The following is a 12,800-nucleotide window of genomic DNA, read 5'->3' on the forward strand; positions in this document are numbered from 1 at the left end:
TTCTATGGTTGGGACGACTAGTCTATTTGAGGGAGATTTTTTTCATTCATGTTCAATATAATCAAAATTAGACCACGTAAACAGATATTTGTAAGCAATAAAACAAGCATCATGTAAGCGGACATTTTTGAGTACACAATTTTTTATACACGTAAACACTTGTATACACGTAAACAGATATTTATAAAGCTTTAAACAGACATTCGTGTACACATAAACATATATTTGTGTACATATAACCAGACATTTGTACTTGTATACATGTAGACACTTCTGTAGACATTAAGACATTTTTGTACACGTTAAGAGACATTGTGAAGCACTAAGTGTAAGTATTCATTTATGATTCTTGTATTTGGAAATAAAGCTTAAATGAGGAAATTTTTTATTTGTATTTGTCCAGTAGTATATTTTAGGTATTGTTATAGAAATAGTTTTAGTCGTTTTAGATATAGGTGCGGCTTATGGTCTTTCTGAAACATTATTATTATTATTATTATTATTAGTAATAGTAGGATTTTTTCATATTTTTATTCTTATTGTTGTTGTTATCATTGTATTAGTCTTCAATTAATGGCTTTATTTTCCCGCCTTCAAGAAATCATGCTGAGTGACGTTATGCCGACACCTGTTCCCTGTATACGGCGACAATGCAGGGCAGCAGATCAGTGTATAATACGTTTATTCTTCCCCCACGAGATAAGCAAAGCATTGTTTGGTGAGCAAGATGACTGTGTATAGTGACCAAGAGGAATTTATCATGAAGCCGTCCCTGGATGGTGTTGCTAGACGATAGTGAGCAAGAAAGTGAAGATTTTAGTCAAGTTGATCTGACGTGAAAATGGCGGGAAGAGACAAAACAAGTTAAATCTTTCTTTCCATGGCTCCAGTGTTCTAAATTTGTGTTTCTTATGTTTCAATTTGATAACTGTAATGCCATAGTACCAGACATAGTTCATACAACAGAAACTGATACTGAATTAAACTACACTATTTCCAACTGTATTTTGATTGGACTTTGATGACATAAGCATTACTGATCTGCATAAGGAAAGCGGAAAAATGCTTTACACCGTTTATTACTACAAGCACTTGTCTTTGGTGTGTTATGACGGAATAAACACTTGAAATTAACAAGAAATGTGTGTAGGTAAAGTTGTTCCTCTAATACACCCTAACATCCGGTACTTCGGGAGGCTCACAATACCACAGATTATGTAAGTATCAAATTTATATGTTTTCTGTATTTTATTTTGATTTAAGTTGTTTTTAAGATCTCTCTCACAGAAAATGGGTCACCAAGACTAATGTACATGATGGAGAGAGACTGTATACGAAATCAATATCACTTACTAATACTGTAGAGGTACATCCAAGGGAGTCACCTGAAGAATAACCACCCCAGCTTATTTCACGTGAAGATTAACCAATTTAACACTATTTGGTTAGGTTAGGTTAGGATGGTTAATCTTCAGCTAAGGTGGAGATTCTTCAAGTAATCCCAGCTATGTATTGCATGTTGATATTTCTTAAGGAATATCCTATTAAAACCGTCAATTCGAATTCCTATATAGGTTTTCTTACTAATATAGCAATTGTATATGATTCTGTATAATTTATAGCATACGATGATATATAAAAGTCCACAAATTAATCTTAAATGCTAAAGTTACAGGAATATACAGTACACCAATTATAATAATCGTTATATATACTTGTAGACTTCATATATATCAGGGAAATGTCGTTATATATCCTCGTAGAATACCAGGGAATTATATACTCGATTCAGGAACCAGTTCATGCCCAGTATTTGCCGAATCTAGGTAAAAAAGTCACAGAAAAAAGTCACAGGAAAAAAGTCACAGGTAAAAAAGTCACAGAAAAAAAGTCACAGGAAAAAAAGAAAAGTTAACTATCGAATTCTTACATTTTTTAAGATTAATATGTCAATCAGTTTCAGTAAAGGAATATGCAGAACTGATGGTAACCTAACCTAACCTTTATTACCGGCCACCATAAATTAATTGACTTTTTTTCCTGTGACTTTTTTCCTAGCCAAAATTGTGACTTTTTCTGTGACTTTTTTTCCTGTGACTTTATTACCGGCCACCTATTTGCCACAGCGCTTAACAGAGACGTGACCGACTGCCCAAGCGGCGAAGAGAATAAAAGGGTTCATATATACCAGGGAATTGATGATGTGAATTTCCCCTCCGTCTGTTTACCTGTCGCCATGGTAAACAGTCGTCTCTTCCTCCACCTTACACAACATCTATAAAGAATTAATTAACGTTGTAGTACACTTATAACGGCAAAGTGTCGTGTTTTAAAAGGGTTTTGTAGTAGTAATTGGGATAAAGTATGTTAGTGTGTGTTAATTTGATGCTTCGGTTATTCCTGGCATCTAAGTCGGCATATTGCGTGTAATTTTACTTATAAACGCTTATAAGTAGGTTAGTGTTATTTATTTTTACCTGTATTTTACGTCCCGTTATCAATATGAAGAATGATTATTGCGCAATAAACTGCTTTAAATTACTTAAAAGGAGATAAGTAAAGACTTGTATAACATGATTATCTCCAATACAAATCATTACCACAGCATTCGAACAGTGTTTACTATCGCCTCAGTTGTCATACGCCAATTAAACATTTATTATTTATAACTACAGAGCACATATTTAGCCATAATCTTTTCACATCGGTAATTTGACTCAACATTATTATGTTAAATATTTATTGTAGGAATTGTTTTTTTAACGTTAATAGGTAAATAATGGTTATGTAACTGTGGTATTTTTGTCCGAAAGTAACGACGGTGGCTATAACTTGCGTAACTTACTAGCCTTTGTTGGAGTAGTAGAGGTGAGGTGCATGGCGAGGGCCAGTCTCGTTCAGTACCACCACACGCGTCGCAGTGAGAGGGTCGTCGCTGCTCTCATCCTTGCACTTGTAGAGACTATAGCAGAAAGTTGCGACATATAGCAATTACTATAAAAAACACGTATTAGAAAATTCAAAATATGGAAATTAACTCTCAGGTAAGTACTGCATTCCCATTTTTAACAAGATTAACTATAACTGAATAATTTACTTAACTATTTTGTTATATATTAGGTTAGGGTGGTTAATCTTCAGGTGATTCATTATATGTTCATCATAATTTAAATATGTGAGTATAGCAATTATCCGGTCTCCAGTTCAGGTTTAGATATTAGGTTAATATTAGGTCAGTGTTTTGTTAGACTAAGGCTACGTCAGGTAAAGTTAGGTTAAAGTCAGGCTAAGTTAGGTTAATATCAAGTTATGGTTATATAGATTAAGGTTCATTAAGTTTTTATTAAGTCAGTTTTAGAGTAAGTTAAATGTTGTCACGTCAGGCTAATATTATAAGAACATAAGAAAGTGGGATACTGCAGGAGGCCGACTGGCCCATACAGGGCAGATCCCTTTCACACCCATCCCAGCACTTCCATGTGCCTATCCAACTTCGTCTTGAAGCTCCCAAGCGTCCCCGATCCTACTATAGCACTCGGTAGCCTATTCCACATATCCACAACTCTATTACCAAACCAGTGCTTGCCTATATCCTTTCTGAATCGGAATTTATCTAATTTAAAGCCATTTGTTCTAGTTATTTCGTTATAACTGAGCTTCAGAACATCTTCCATTTTACCCTTGTTAATCCCACTTACCCACTTGAACACCTCTATCATATCTCCCCTAACTCTACGTCTCTCTAATGAATGCAAGCCTAAGCTTTTCAGTCTTTCTTCATATGGAAGGTTTCTAATATTATGGATCATTTTTGTCATTCTTCTTTGTACTCTCTCCAAAGAATCTATGTCCATTCTATAATAAGGACACCAGAACTGAACCGCATAATGCTAGGTCAAGTTTCAAGATAACGTCAGCAGTTCTGTTACTCACACTCCTAGATATGAACCCAAGAATCCTGTTTGCCTTGTTGCGAACGCTAATGCATTGTTTTCTAGGTTTCAAGTCGTTGCTAACAAATACACCTAGATCCTTTTCACAATCTGAGTTTTCTATTTCCGTGTTACCTAGTTTATACTTAACGTTTGTATTCGTCTTCCCTATCTGTAGTACCTTGCATTTATCAGTATTAAAATTATTTGCCAGTCTACTGACCACTCATGTAAGGTATCTAGATCTCTTTGAAGGTGTTCAAAGTCACTGTCTGAATTTATCACTCTCCCCATTTTGGTATCATCTGCAAATTTACTAATCCTACTAGTTATACCTAAATCAAGATCATTAATGAATATAACAAACAGCAGAGGGCCTAATACAGATCCCTGGGGAACTCCGCTTTTGACCGCACCCCAGTCTGACTTAAATCCATTTATGCTGACTCTTTGTTTCCTACCAATTAACCATGACCTAATCCATTTTAATAATGATCCACCTATTCCATGTGCTTTTACCTTCCTTAATCTCTCATGAGGGACTCTATCGAATGCTTTACTGAAATCTAAATAAATTATATCATATGACTTATCATTATCTACCCCTTCATATACTTCTGAGAAAAAGCTAAGCAAATTTGTGAGACAAGAACGTCCCTGGGTGAACCAGTGCTGAGAAGAATGAATTAAGTTGAATGTTTCAAGGTGGCTTCTGATTTTCGTAGCAATAATTGACTCTAGCAACTTGCCTATGATTGACGTGAGACTAATGGGACGGTAATTTGATGCAATTGATTTATCACCTTTTTTGAAAATCGGAACGACATTTGCAAGTTTCCAAGCTACTGGCACTAGGCCCGATTCTAATGACTTATTAAATAAAACTGCTAACGGATTACTCAACTCATCTCTACATTCTTTTAATATTCTAGCATATACCTCGTCTGGACCAGGCGATTTATGAGGCTTCAGTTTGTTAATTTCTTTAAGCACATCGTTACTAGTAATATTGATATTCATCAACATATTTTCGATACTGTCGTTATATACCTTATGAACTTCTGGAAACTGTACTAGGTTTTCATTTGTGAATACGGAGCGAAAATGACTATTTAACGTACTACACATTTCTAACTCATCATCAGTCATTTCTCCTGTCGTAGTTTTAAGGGGACCTTCGTTAATGTTATTTTGGTGTCGTTTAAACTACAAATTATAGCCACTACTACCACCACTTGTTCTGGTAGGGGATTGAACCCGGGTTTACTTGCTTGCGAATCGAGCATGCTGACCATTACACCAAGGGCTTCCATCGCTCACATAATTACCGTTATCATCACCAATCTCAACTGAGCGTGACCCCCCCCCCCCTTCCACTGCTTATCATTGTCACTAAATCGTTTTCATAATCTGATTCATCTATTTCTACGTTGACCTGATTTCATTTCTCGTGTCCTAGAATTTTACACTTTCCACACATTAAACTAGTTTGCCATTTATCTGTCTATTAGATTTAGTTATATGTCCTATTTTTAATTTAATTTTAACTTTATATTGTCTCTTTGTTTTTCTTATAAGAACATAAGAAAATAAGGAGTCTGCAATAGGCCGGTTGGCCTGTGCATGGCAGCTCCTGTCGAGAGTTACTACCACTCTCTATCATCCATGAATCTATCCAGCCTACTTTTGAAACTGTCCAGTGTTCCAGCACTTACTACAAAGTTGCTAAGCTTGTTCCACTCGTCCACCACCCTATTTGTGAACCAGTTTCTTCCTATCTCCCTCCTAAACCTAAACTTATCCAACTTGAATCCGTTGCTCCGAGTCCTATCCTGCTCGGATATTATAAGAACTTTATCTATATCCCCTTTATTGATTCCTTTCACCCACTTAAATACTTCTATCATATCTCCCCGCACTCTTCGTCTTTCTAGGGAATACAAGTTAAGTTTCTTTAACCTATCCTGATATGGAAGGTTTCTAAGTCCCTGAATCATTTTCGTCATTCTTTGCTGCACCGACTCTAGTGAATTGATATCCATTCTATAATAAGGGCACCAGAACTGAACCGCATAATCTAGGTGCGGCCTAACTAGCGCAAGATATAGTTGCAATAAGACCTCTGCACTCTTGTTACTTACACTTCTAGATATAAAACCCAATACTCTGTTTGCCTTATTTCGAACATTAACGCACTGTTTTCTAGGCCGTAGGTCCGGGCTTACAAGTACCCTGTTTTAATTCTATATACGGTAAAACTTTTATCTGCCTAATAATATTCTGGAAGTAATTGTCTAAACTCTTATTGGTGATGAAAAAACAATCCGGAATTTGGTTGGTTGATTTTCTTGTAGTTTTCTGATCTTAAACTCCCGATATAACGGTTTTTGTTTGAACTTATCATTAGCAGCAGGACGAGTTGTGTCGGTCCATACCTTTTGTCCACAAGCATTAACAACAAGGAACCAGTATACTACAGCCGGACCCTCAGAAATTTGTGAAGGTTTCAGATGGCGAACAAAAGTTAGCTTAGTTTGGTAATTATTAGGTCATAAAAATTTAAATTTCATTATTTTACATTGAATTTAGTTAAGAATGAAGTCTAATTTACAATATAATTCAGTAATGGGTAAAATGCGTCAAAAGTGTCATAGGTGAAAATCGTTTTATTTTTGTCTGAACTTATAATTAGCAACAAAAAATATATCGAATTATACCCTTGACTATAAATTGACCAGATAATTTATTTGGGGATGAAATAACTAGGGCATCTAGGAGTGGCCGGAGACACAGAGGGTGACCTGACCTTAGTAAGTGACCTGATATCAATAACACGTTGCTTAAAGCCCCCTCAAAAATACCATACTGATAACTCAGATTAAATAATGATGATCACGCTCAGTTAGAGGTGATGGTCAGTGCAGGTGGTGGTAATGGTGGCGAAGGTATGGCTATTGGGGGAGACTGGAGACCATATATAAAAAAGATAGTATGTTAGGTTAAATTTAAATTCTGTTAACCGGCCTATTGCAGACTCCTTATGTTCGTATGTTCTTATTAAGCTGGTTCCCGGGTGTCTTGTTGTTAGTTCAGGCAACAGATATGTGGTGTTGAGCCTTTGTGATTGGCTGATAAACTTAATAAGCTTTAGATTGTATACCTTAGTCTTAGTGATAAGCTTAAATTATATACATTATTGTTGTTAATAAACTTCGAATATAGTGCTTCCTGTTGTTCATTATATGCGGGTTTATTAAAGTTACCCAGGTTAAATTATATCTCTTATTATATTATACTTTATTTCCTTCTTATTATTAAAAACTTCAAATAAATTTCGTATTATAATTAAAAATCTTAAATTATATCCCTTATTATAGTTATCAATCTCAAAATAACTCCCAAAAGTTAGTGAATCTATTTGTCTTCGCAGCATCATGGCGGACGACCGGAGGAAATCAGCCGAATCCTGGTCACCATATTTTTGGCAGTTGTATTAATCATAACTGTAGTTTTAAATGGTCTAGCTGGTCCTGGCGCTTGTAAGTATGATCTGAGGGTCTCTTATGTCTACTGTTAATTTGTAATGTATTTGTGTTCAGTTTTATTCAGGTAAATCGTCATGAAAGTTTGGTTTGGTTCGACTTGTGTGTAGACGCAGTTACAGTAAACAGTGAGTGGTAGGCTTTCCCTGTGTCCTGGACACATGTAGACAAATAATATATGTAGACACTGCAGGTAACAAACAATGTACTGGGTAGACAAACAATAAGAATGCAGGAAACTGCAGCGGGCCTATTGGCCCATACTGGGCAGTTCCCATTTACACCCAACCCCTATCGCTCATATAACCATCCAACCTACTGTATGTTTGAAGCTATCCAGCGTATTCGAGTTAATGATGATATTTGGTAACTTGTTCCACTCATCCACTACTCTGTTTCCAAACCAGTGTTTACCTATTTCACGCCTAAATCTAAATTTGTCTAATTTAAAAACATTGCTCCGAGTTCGCTCCTGGTTGGATAGTTTGAGTACCTTTGTTTTATCACTTTTATTTAGACCTGACTTCCATTTATACACTTCGATCATATCGCCCCTCACTCTACGTCTCTTGAGGGAGTGCAAAGTAAGATGCTTTAACCTGTCTCTGTACTCAAGTTTCCTAAAACCTGGGATTAGTCTTGTCATTCTCCTCTGAATTCTTTCTAGGGATTCTATATCCATTGTGTAGTACGGTGACCAGAACTGAACTGCATAATCCAAGTGAGGTCTCACACGTGTAAGATATAGTTTTAGGATGACCTCGCTAGTCTTGTAACTAACACTCCTTTGTATGAACCCAAGTACTTTGTTAGCCTTGTTTCGAGCAAATACAGGTAGACAAACAATGTGTAGAGACAATACAGGTAGACAAACAATGTGTTGATGGATTTTTCTTACTATATTTCATCGCTGAGTTCAGATATGATAATCATTTTTTGGGAAAATATTTCGTTTGGTAGATAGTGAGGCGCCCGGGCTTGTACTCGTGGCAATAAAATAGTACAGCTGGTCCGAGTGGCTTGTCTCATGTCCACAAAATACGTACAATTATACCATATCATATAATATGCTGGCGGGTATGGAAGCTCCCGGCTAGGAATTTAAATAAGGTTAAGCAAGTTTCTTTGGTTATGTTGGTGCGGTCGTGTCACAATGCATCGGTGAAATATTATTTTGTGAGGTTCAAAGTTAACATATTCTTTTTAAAGCTTTTATGGGTAAATATTTCACAAACACTCAGACGATTTAGGCATTTTTCCATGGTAAATATAATGGTGATATTGAAAGTTCAGGAAAATGTATAATTATTGACGTATGGTCCTTCCTACCCTGCCAATCTTGACCCTAAATAATGTATATACAGTATTAACTTAGGATACTGAATTATATGTACCTGTATAATTATATACTGTAGATAAATTTTAATATCTAATTTCCCTTTTATACCTGAAGCAGAAATATATTAACTATACTGTGTTTTATATTAAAGTTTTTCATATTAATATTCATATAGTCAACATCTTTCATATTTTTTACATCTCATATTTTTTTACATCTCATATTTTTTTACATCTTTCATATTTTTTTTACATCTTTCATATTTTTAACCAATTAGTAACTCATAATGAAGAACCAACCCTAAGACGTGTTTCCTCTCCTCAGCGCCCTTCAGTCAGTCTACAGGTGATGTCTCCAACCAGTTGTTCACCTGCATCACCCCAGCAGGATACACCTTCATTATATGGTCCATTATATACACCGCCCTCGTCCTCATTGTAATTTATGGTGCGTTGTCTGATATGTATATTTGATGTGTTATGAGAGTGCGTTAGATGTGGGACCTCCATCTAATGAACAGTATAGGGAGGAAAGTCTGTTATATCAAGAGTGCGTTAGATGTGGGACCTCCATCTAACGGATTATATGGAGATAGTTTTATTTGAAGGTTTTACAGTATATAAAAGTAAATGTACTATAATTATCATATGGAAAATTGGGATCATTATCAGATTAGACCTAACAATGTAACTACTGTTTTTACCAAATAGGGATAAATTATTAGTTTTATTAAGACTCTGGGTATTTGTTATTCAGTGGTTAAATTTGTTTGAGGTGTTTATACTTGTTAATTGTCATAACTATTGTGTACATAGGTTAGGTTAGGTTAGGTTAGGTTAGGTTCGGTTCACGTGTGTTACAGTGATTGAGTTTGTAAGGATGTTATTGAAGTCATTTTTTTTATTGTTATTATTATTGTTCGTATTATTATTGTTAGTATTATTGTTATTATCATTATTATTATTATTGTTATTATATAAAACACTGGCACTGGTACAGATACATTCTAGAATCAGTACATGCCTAGTCTTCTACTGTACTTGCCAACAGTGCATAACATTGACACAACTGCTCAAGTGGTTAACAATGGCAAAGACGCTAAAGTAAATTAAATAATATAACCACCGTAGATACTTGATAAATTTCTTGATTAATTTTGCTTTTATCATCATTTTCGTGTAGCCATCAGTTTGCTGTTATTGAGAGTGGATGGAGTGAAGGCTTGGAAGCATGGTGGTGCTGTATCGTTCTCGTTCATGCTGGTGCTGGCCGTCAATCTCATCCTTAACGTCGGATGGCTCTTTGCCTGGGATGCTGTCAATGCCACAGCCTCATTCATCATCCTCTTACTTGTCGCCGTCACAAATATCATTGCAATATCCCTAAGTGCTTACAGGTGAGGGTATAAAGTGATGTAGTTTGGTTGTGTTTATAATAATGTGGGAATATAGTGAAGTTATTATAAGGCCGTATGAGGAAGAGTTTTTTAAAGGAGTTATGTTGGTTTATGGGAAGAATAAGCACCCCAGTTGATTTCACCTTAAGGTTAACTACCCCATTGTTAGCTTAAGTTACTCATACCTAATGCTAACCTAACCATATGTGGTCCTAACTTAACCTAATGCTAACCTAACCTTATGCTAACCTAACCATATATGGACCTAACTTAACCTAATGCTAACCTAACCTTATGCTAACCTAACCATATATGGACCTAACTTAACCTAATGCTAACCTAACCTTATGCTAACCTAACCTTATGCTAACCTAACCATATATGGACCTAACTTAACCTTATGCTAACCTAACCATATGTGGACCTAACTTAACCTAATGCTAACCTAACCTTATGCTAACATGGCCCAACCTAACTTAATGCTAACATAACTTAACCTCATCAAACATAACACTAAAGTAACCTGACCTAACTTATCCAAATATAAACTAATACTGTATAAATTAACTTAACCCTAACCTGACTTACCCTATTTTAACCAATACCTCCCCCCTGTACTGTATAAATTAACCTAACACTAAACCTATCCTGACCCCAACCTAACCTAACCAACCCCCCGAGGTATTAGCGTCAAGGGTGTACAATCAAGTCTAATAATAAGGGGCGGCTAATCTTCACAAGGTCTGCCATTTCCCGTCAGAGTTGCACCATAACTCGTTCTTTCTGCTCCACTTCAGCTTTGCCAGAGTCGCGTCGAGTCTCTATCAAAAATCCAAGTTCCATTTTTGGTCCGGGATTTTAGTCATCAATGGTATGGGGCTGTACGTCACCTGGACCATTATTGCTGCACTTCTCAATGTCACAATCTTCTTTATGTATGAGGTTAGTGGGATAGATTTTATTTTATTCATATTCAGCATTTTTTTCGCTAGTTATTTTAATTATCGTTCGGGCTGTTGGTCTGTTTTTGTTAGTTTATGATGAAATTTATTGTCTGGAGTTAGTACCTGGAGAAAAACCTGTGGCATTAGGTAGTCACTGTGTCATGTCTGTCCCGGGGTGGCGATTAAACTTTGTTATTTGGTAAAGCACTTTAATAATTTTCTAAACTTTGAAGAAATTAAAAAACAAATGTATTAAACCCCAAATTAAAAACACCATTTTTTTTAAATTTACAAAAGTGGCGGATATTTACAATTAAAAAAGTGTATAGCAGTTCAAGAATACAGTAAAGTGCATTTAAACTACAGTACCTAAATTAAAAAAAGGGCCGGGGGGGGTAATCTTCAGGTGGATCCACTGAGGTTAAAAGTTCAAATGTACTCGTTTGTGGTTTCAATTACAATCACAATACTTTGCGGTTTAGGTGATTGCGATCATTATTATTTTTTATTTATTTATTTTTTTTCAATTACTTTTTTATTTATTTTTTTTTTATTTTTTTACAGGTTAAGGTGGATAGTAATGGAGTCTGTCTGGGTGTTCTTATCTTCCTGTTGGTGAGTTTCATCTTTTGGTTTATCCTGGAGAACGCTGTCTTCACGGTGTTCGCCAACCCTCTGCTCACTCACTACATAGGTAAGGTCTCTCTTAGCATTAGGGTGGTTAATCTTCATGTGATCCAATTTTTTTTAGGTTCATTTCTGTTTTATTTTAATAGTAGATCCACATAGTTGTTGTATTTTGCTATTAGAGTACCGTCCTAGAGTTGTCTAGAGTACGTACCGTACTTAAGGATCTTAAGAGTACATGCTTAGAGTGAGTGTACTCTGTCTAGATGTACTGTATGTAGTGTAGTTTTCTTGCTCTGTCTCTCATTCTTCATATCTCCCTCTTTCTCTCTATCTACTTTTCTTCACTCATTCTTCCTTCATTCATCTTTTTCTCTCTTACACCTTCATTTCTTCCCTGTTATCTCTCTCCCTGTTATTTTCTTTCCGTCTTTCTCCTCTCTGTTGTTTTTGCCCTGTTTCTTCTCAATCTTACCGATAAACTAACTCTTTTCAGTGCTGCTGTGGGCGATCGTGGGAGTGTACGTGGAACAGAAGGATTCGGTCAGCACGGAAGTAAGCGCCCTAATGGTAACTATCATAGCGGCATCGTCCATCATGCTTGTGGCTCGGGTCGTCATCCTCGTCTACAGGAACAGAAACAATGCCACCTACAGTCAACCCACCACACATAACAGCGTCAAGGTTGATGCATGTGAGACCCAGGATCGTCTTTATTAAGGGATAGGAGTTGCTGATGTTGGTTTTAAGATGCGTACACAACTTGAGGGACTGTGCGTTGTGATATCCAGTACCTCGGTGTGTGGTCGTGTCAGGGTTATCACGTGAGTATGATAGTCACTGTTGTCTGTAGTTAGTTGTCTCAGAGGATGTAGAAGTTAGTTGGCTCAGAGGATGTAGAAGTTAGTTGTCTCAGAGGATGTAGAAGTTAGTTGGCTCAGAGGATGTAGAAGTTAGTTGGCTCAGAGGATGTAGTAGTTAGTTGTCTCAGAGGATGTAGAAGTTAGTTGGCTCAGAGGA

At 36.2% G+C, this 12,800-nt stretch overlaps 1 protein-coding gene across 1 annotated transcript; it reads left to right on the forward strand.

Moving 5' to 3' along the window:
• Positions 1-2,879: 2,879 nt before the first annotated feature.
• LOC121877691 lies at positions 2,880-12,800 on the forward strand. The gene is made up of 7 exons (XM_042383516.1): positions 2,880-3,044; positions 7,363-7,471; positions 9,138-9,260; positions 9,996-10,209; positions 11,007-11,151; positions 11,718-11,847; positions 12,277-12,800. The coding sequence occupies exons 1-7, from the start codon at positions 3,027-3,029 to the stop codon at positions 12,498-12,500; spliced, it is 963 nt and encodes a 320-aa protein (XP_042239450.1). The 5' UTR covers positions 2,880-3,026; the 3' UTR covers positions 12,501-12,800.

Source organism: Homarus americanus, unplaced genomic scaffold (genome assembly GCF_018991925.1).
Source record: "Homarus americanus isolate GMGI-L3 unplaced genomic scaffold, GMGI_Hamer_2.0 scaffold21300, whole genome shotgun sequence".
Taxonomy (NCBI): Eukaryota; Metazoa; Arthropoda; class Malacostraca; order Decapoda; family Nephropidae; genus Homarus; species Homarus americanus.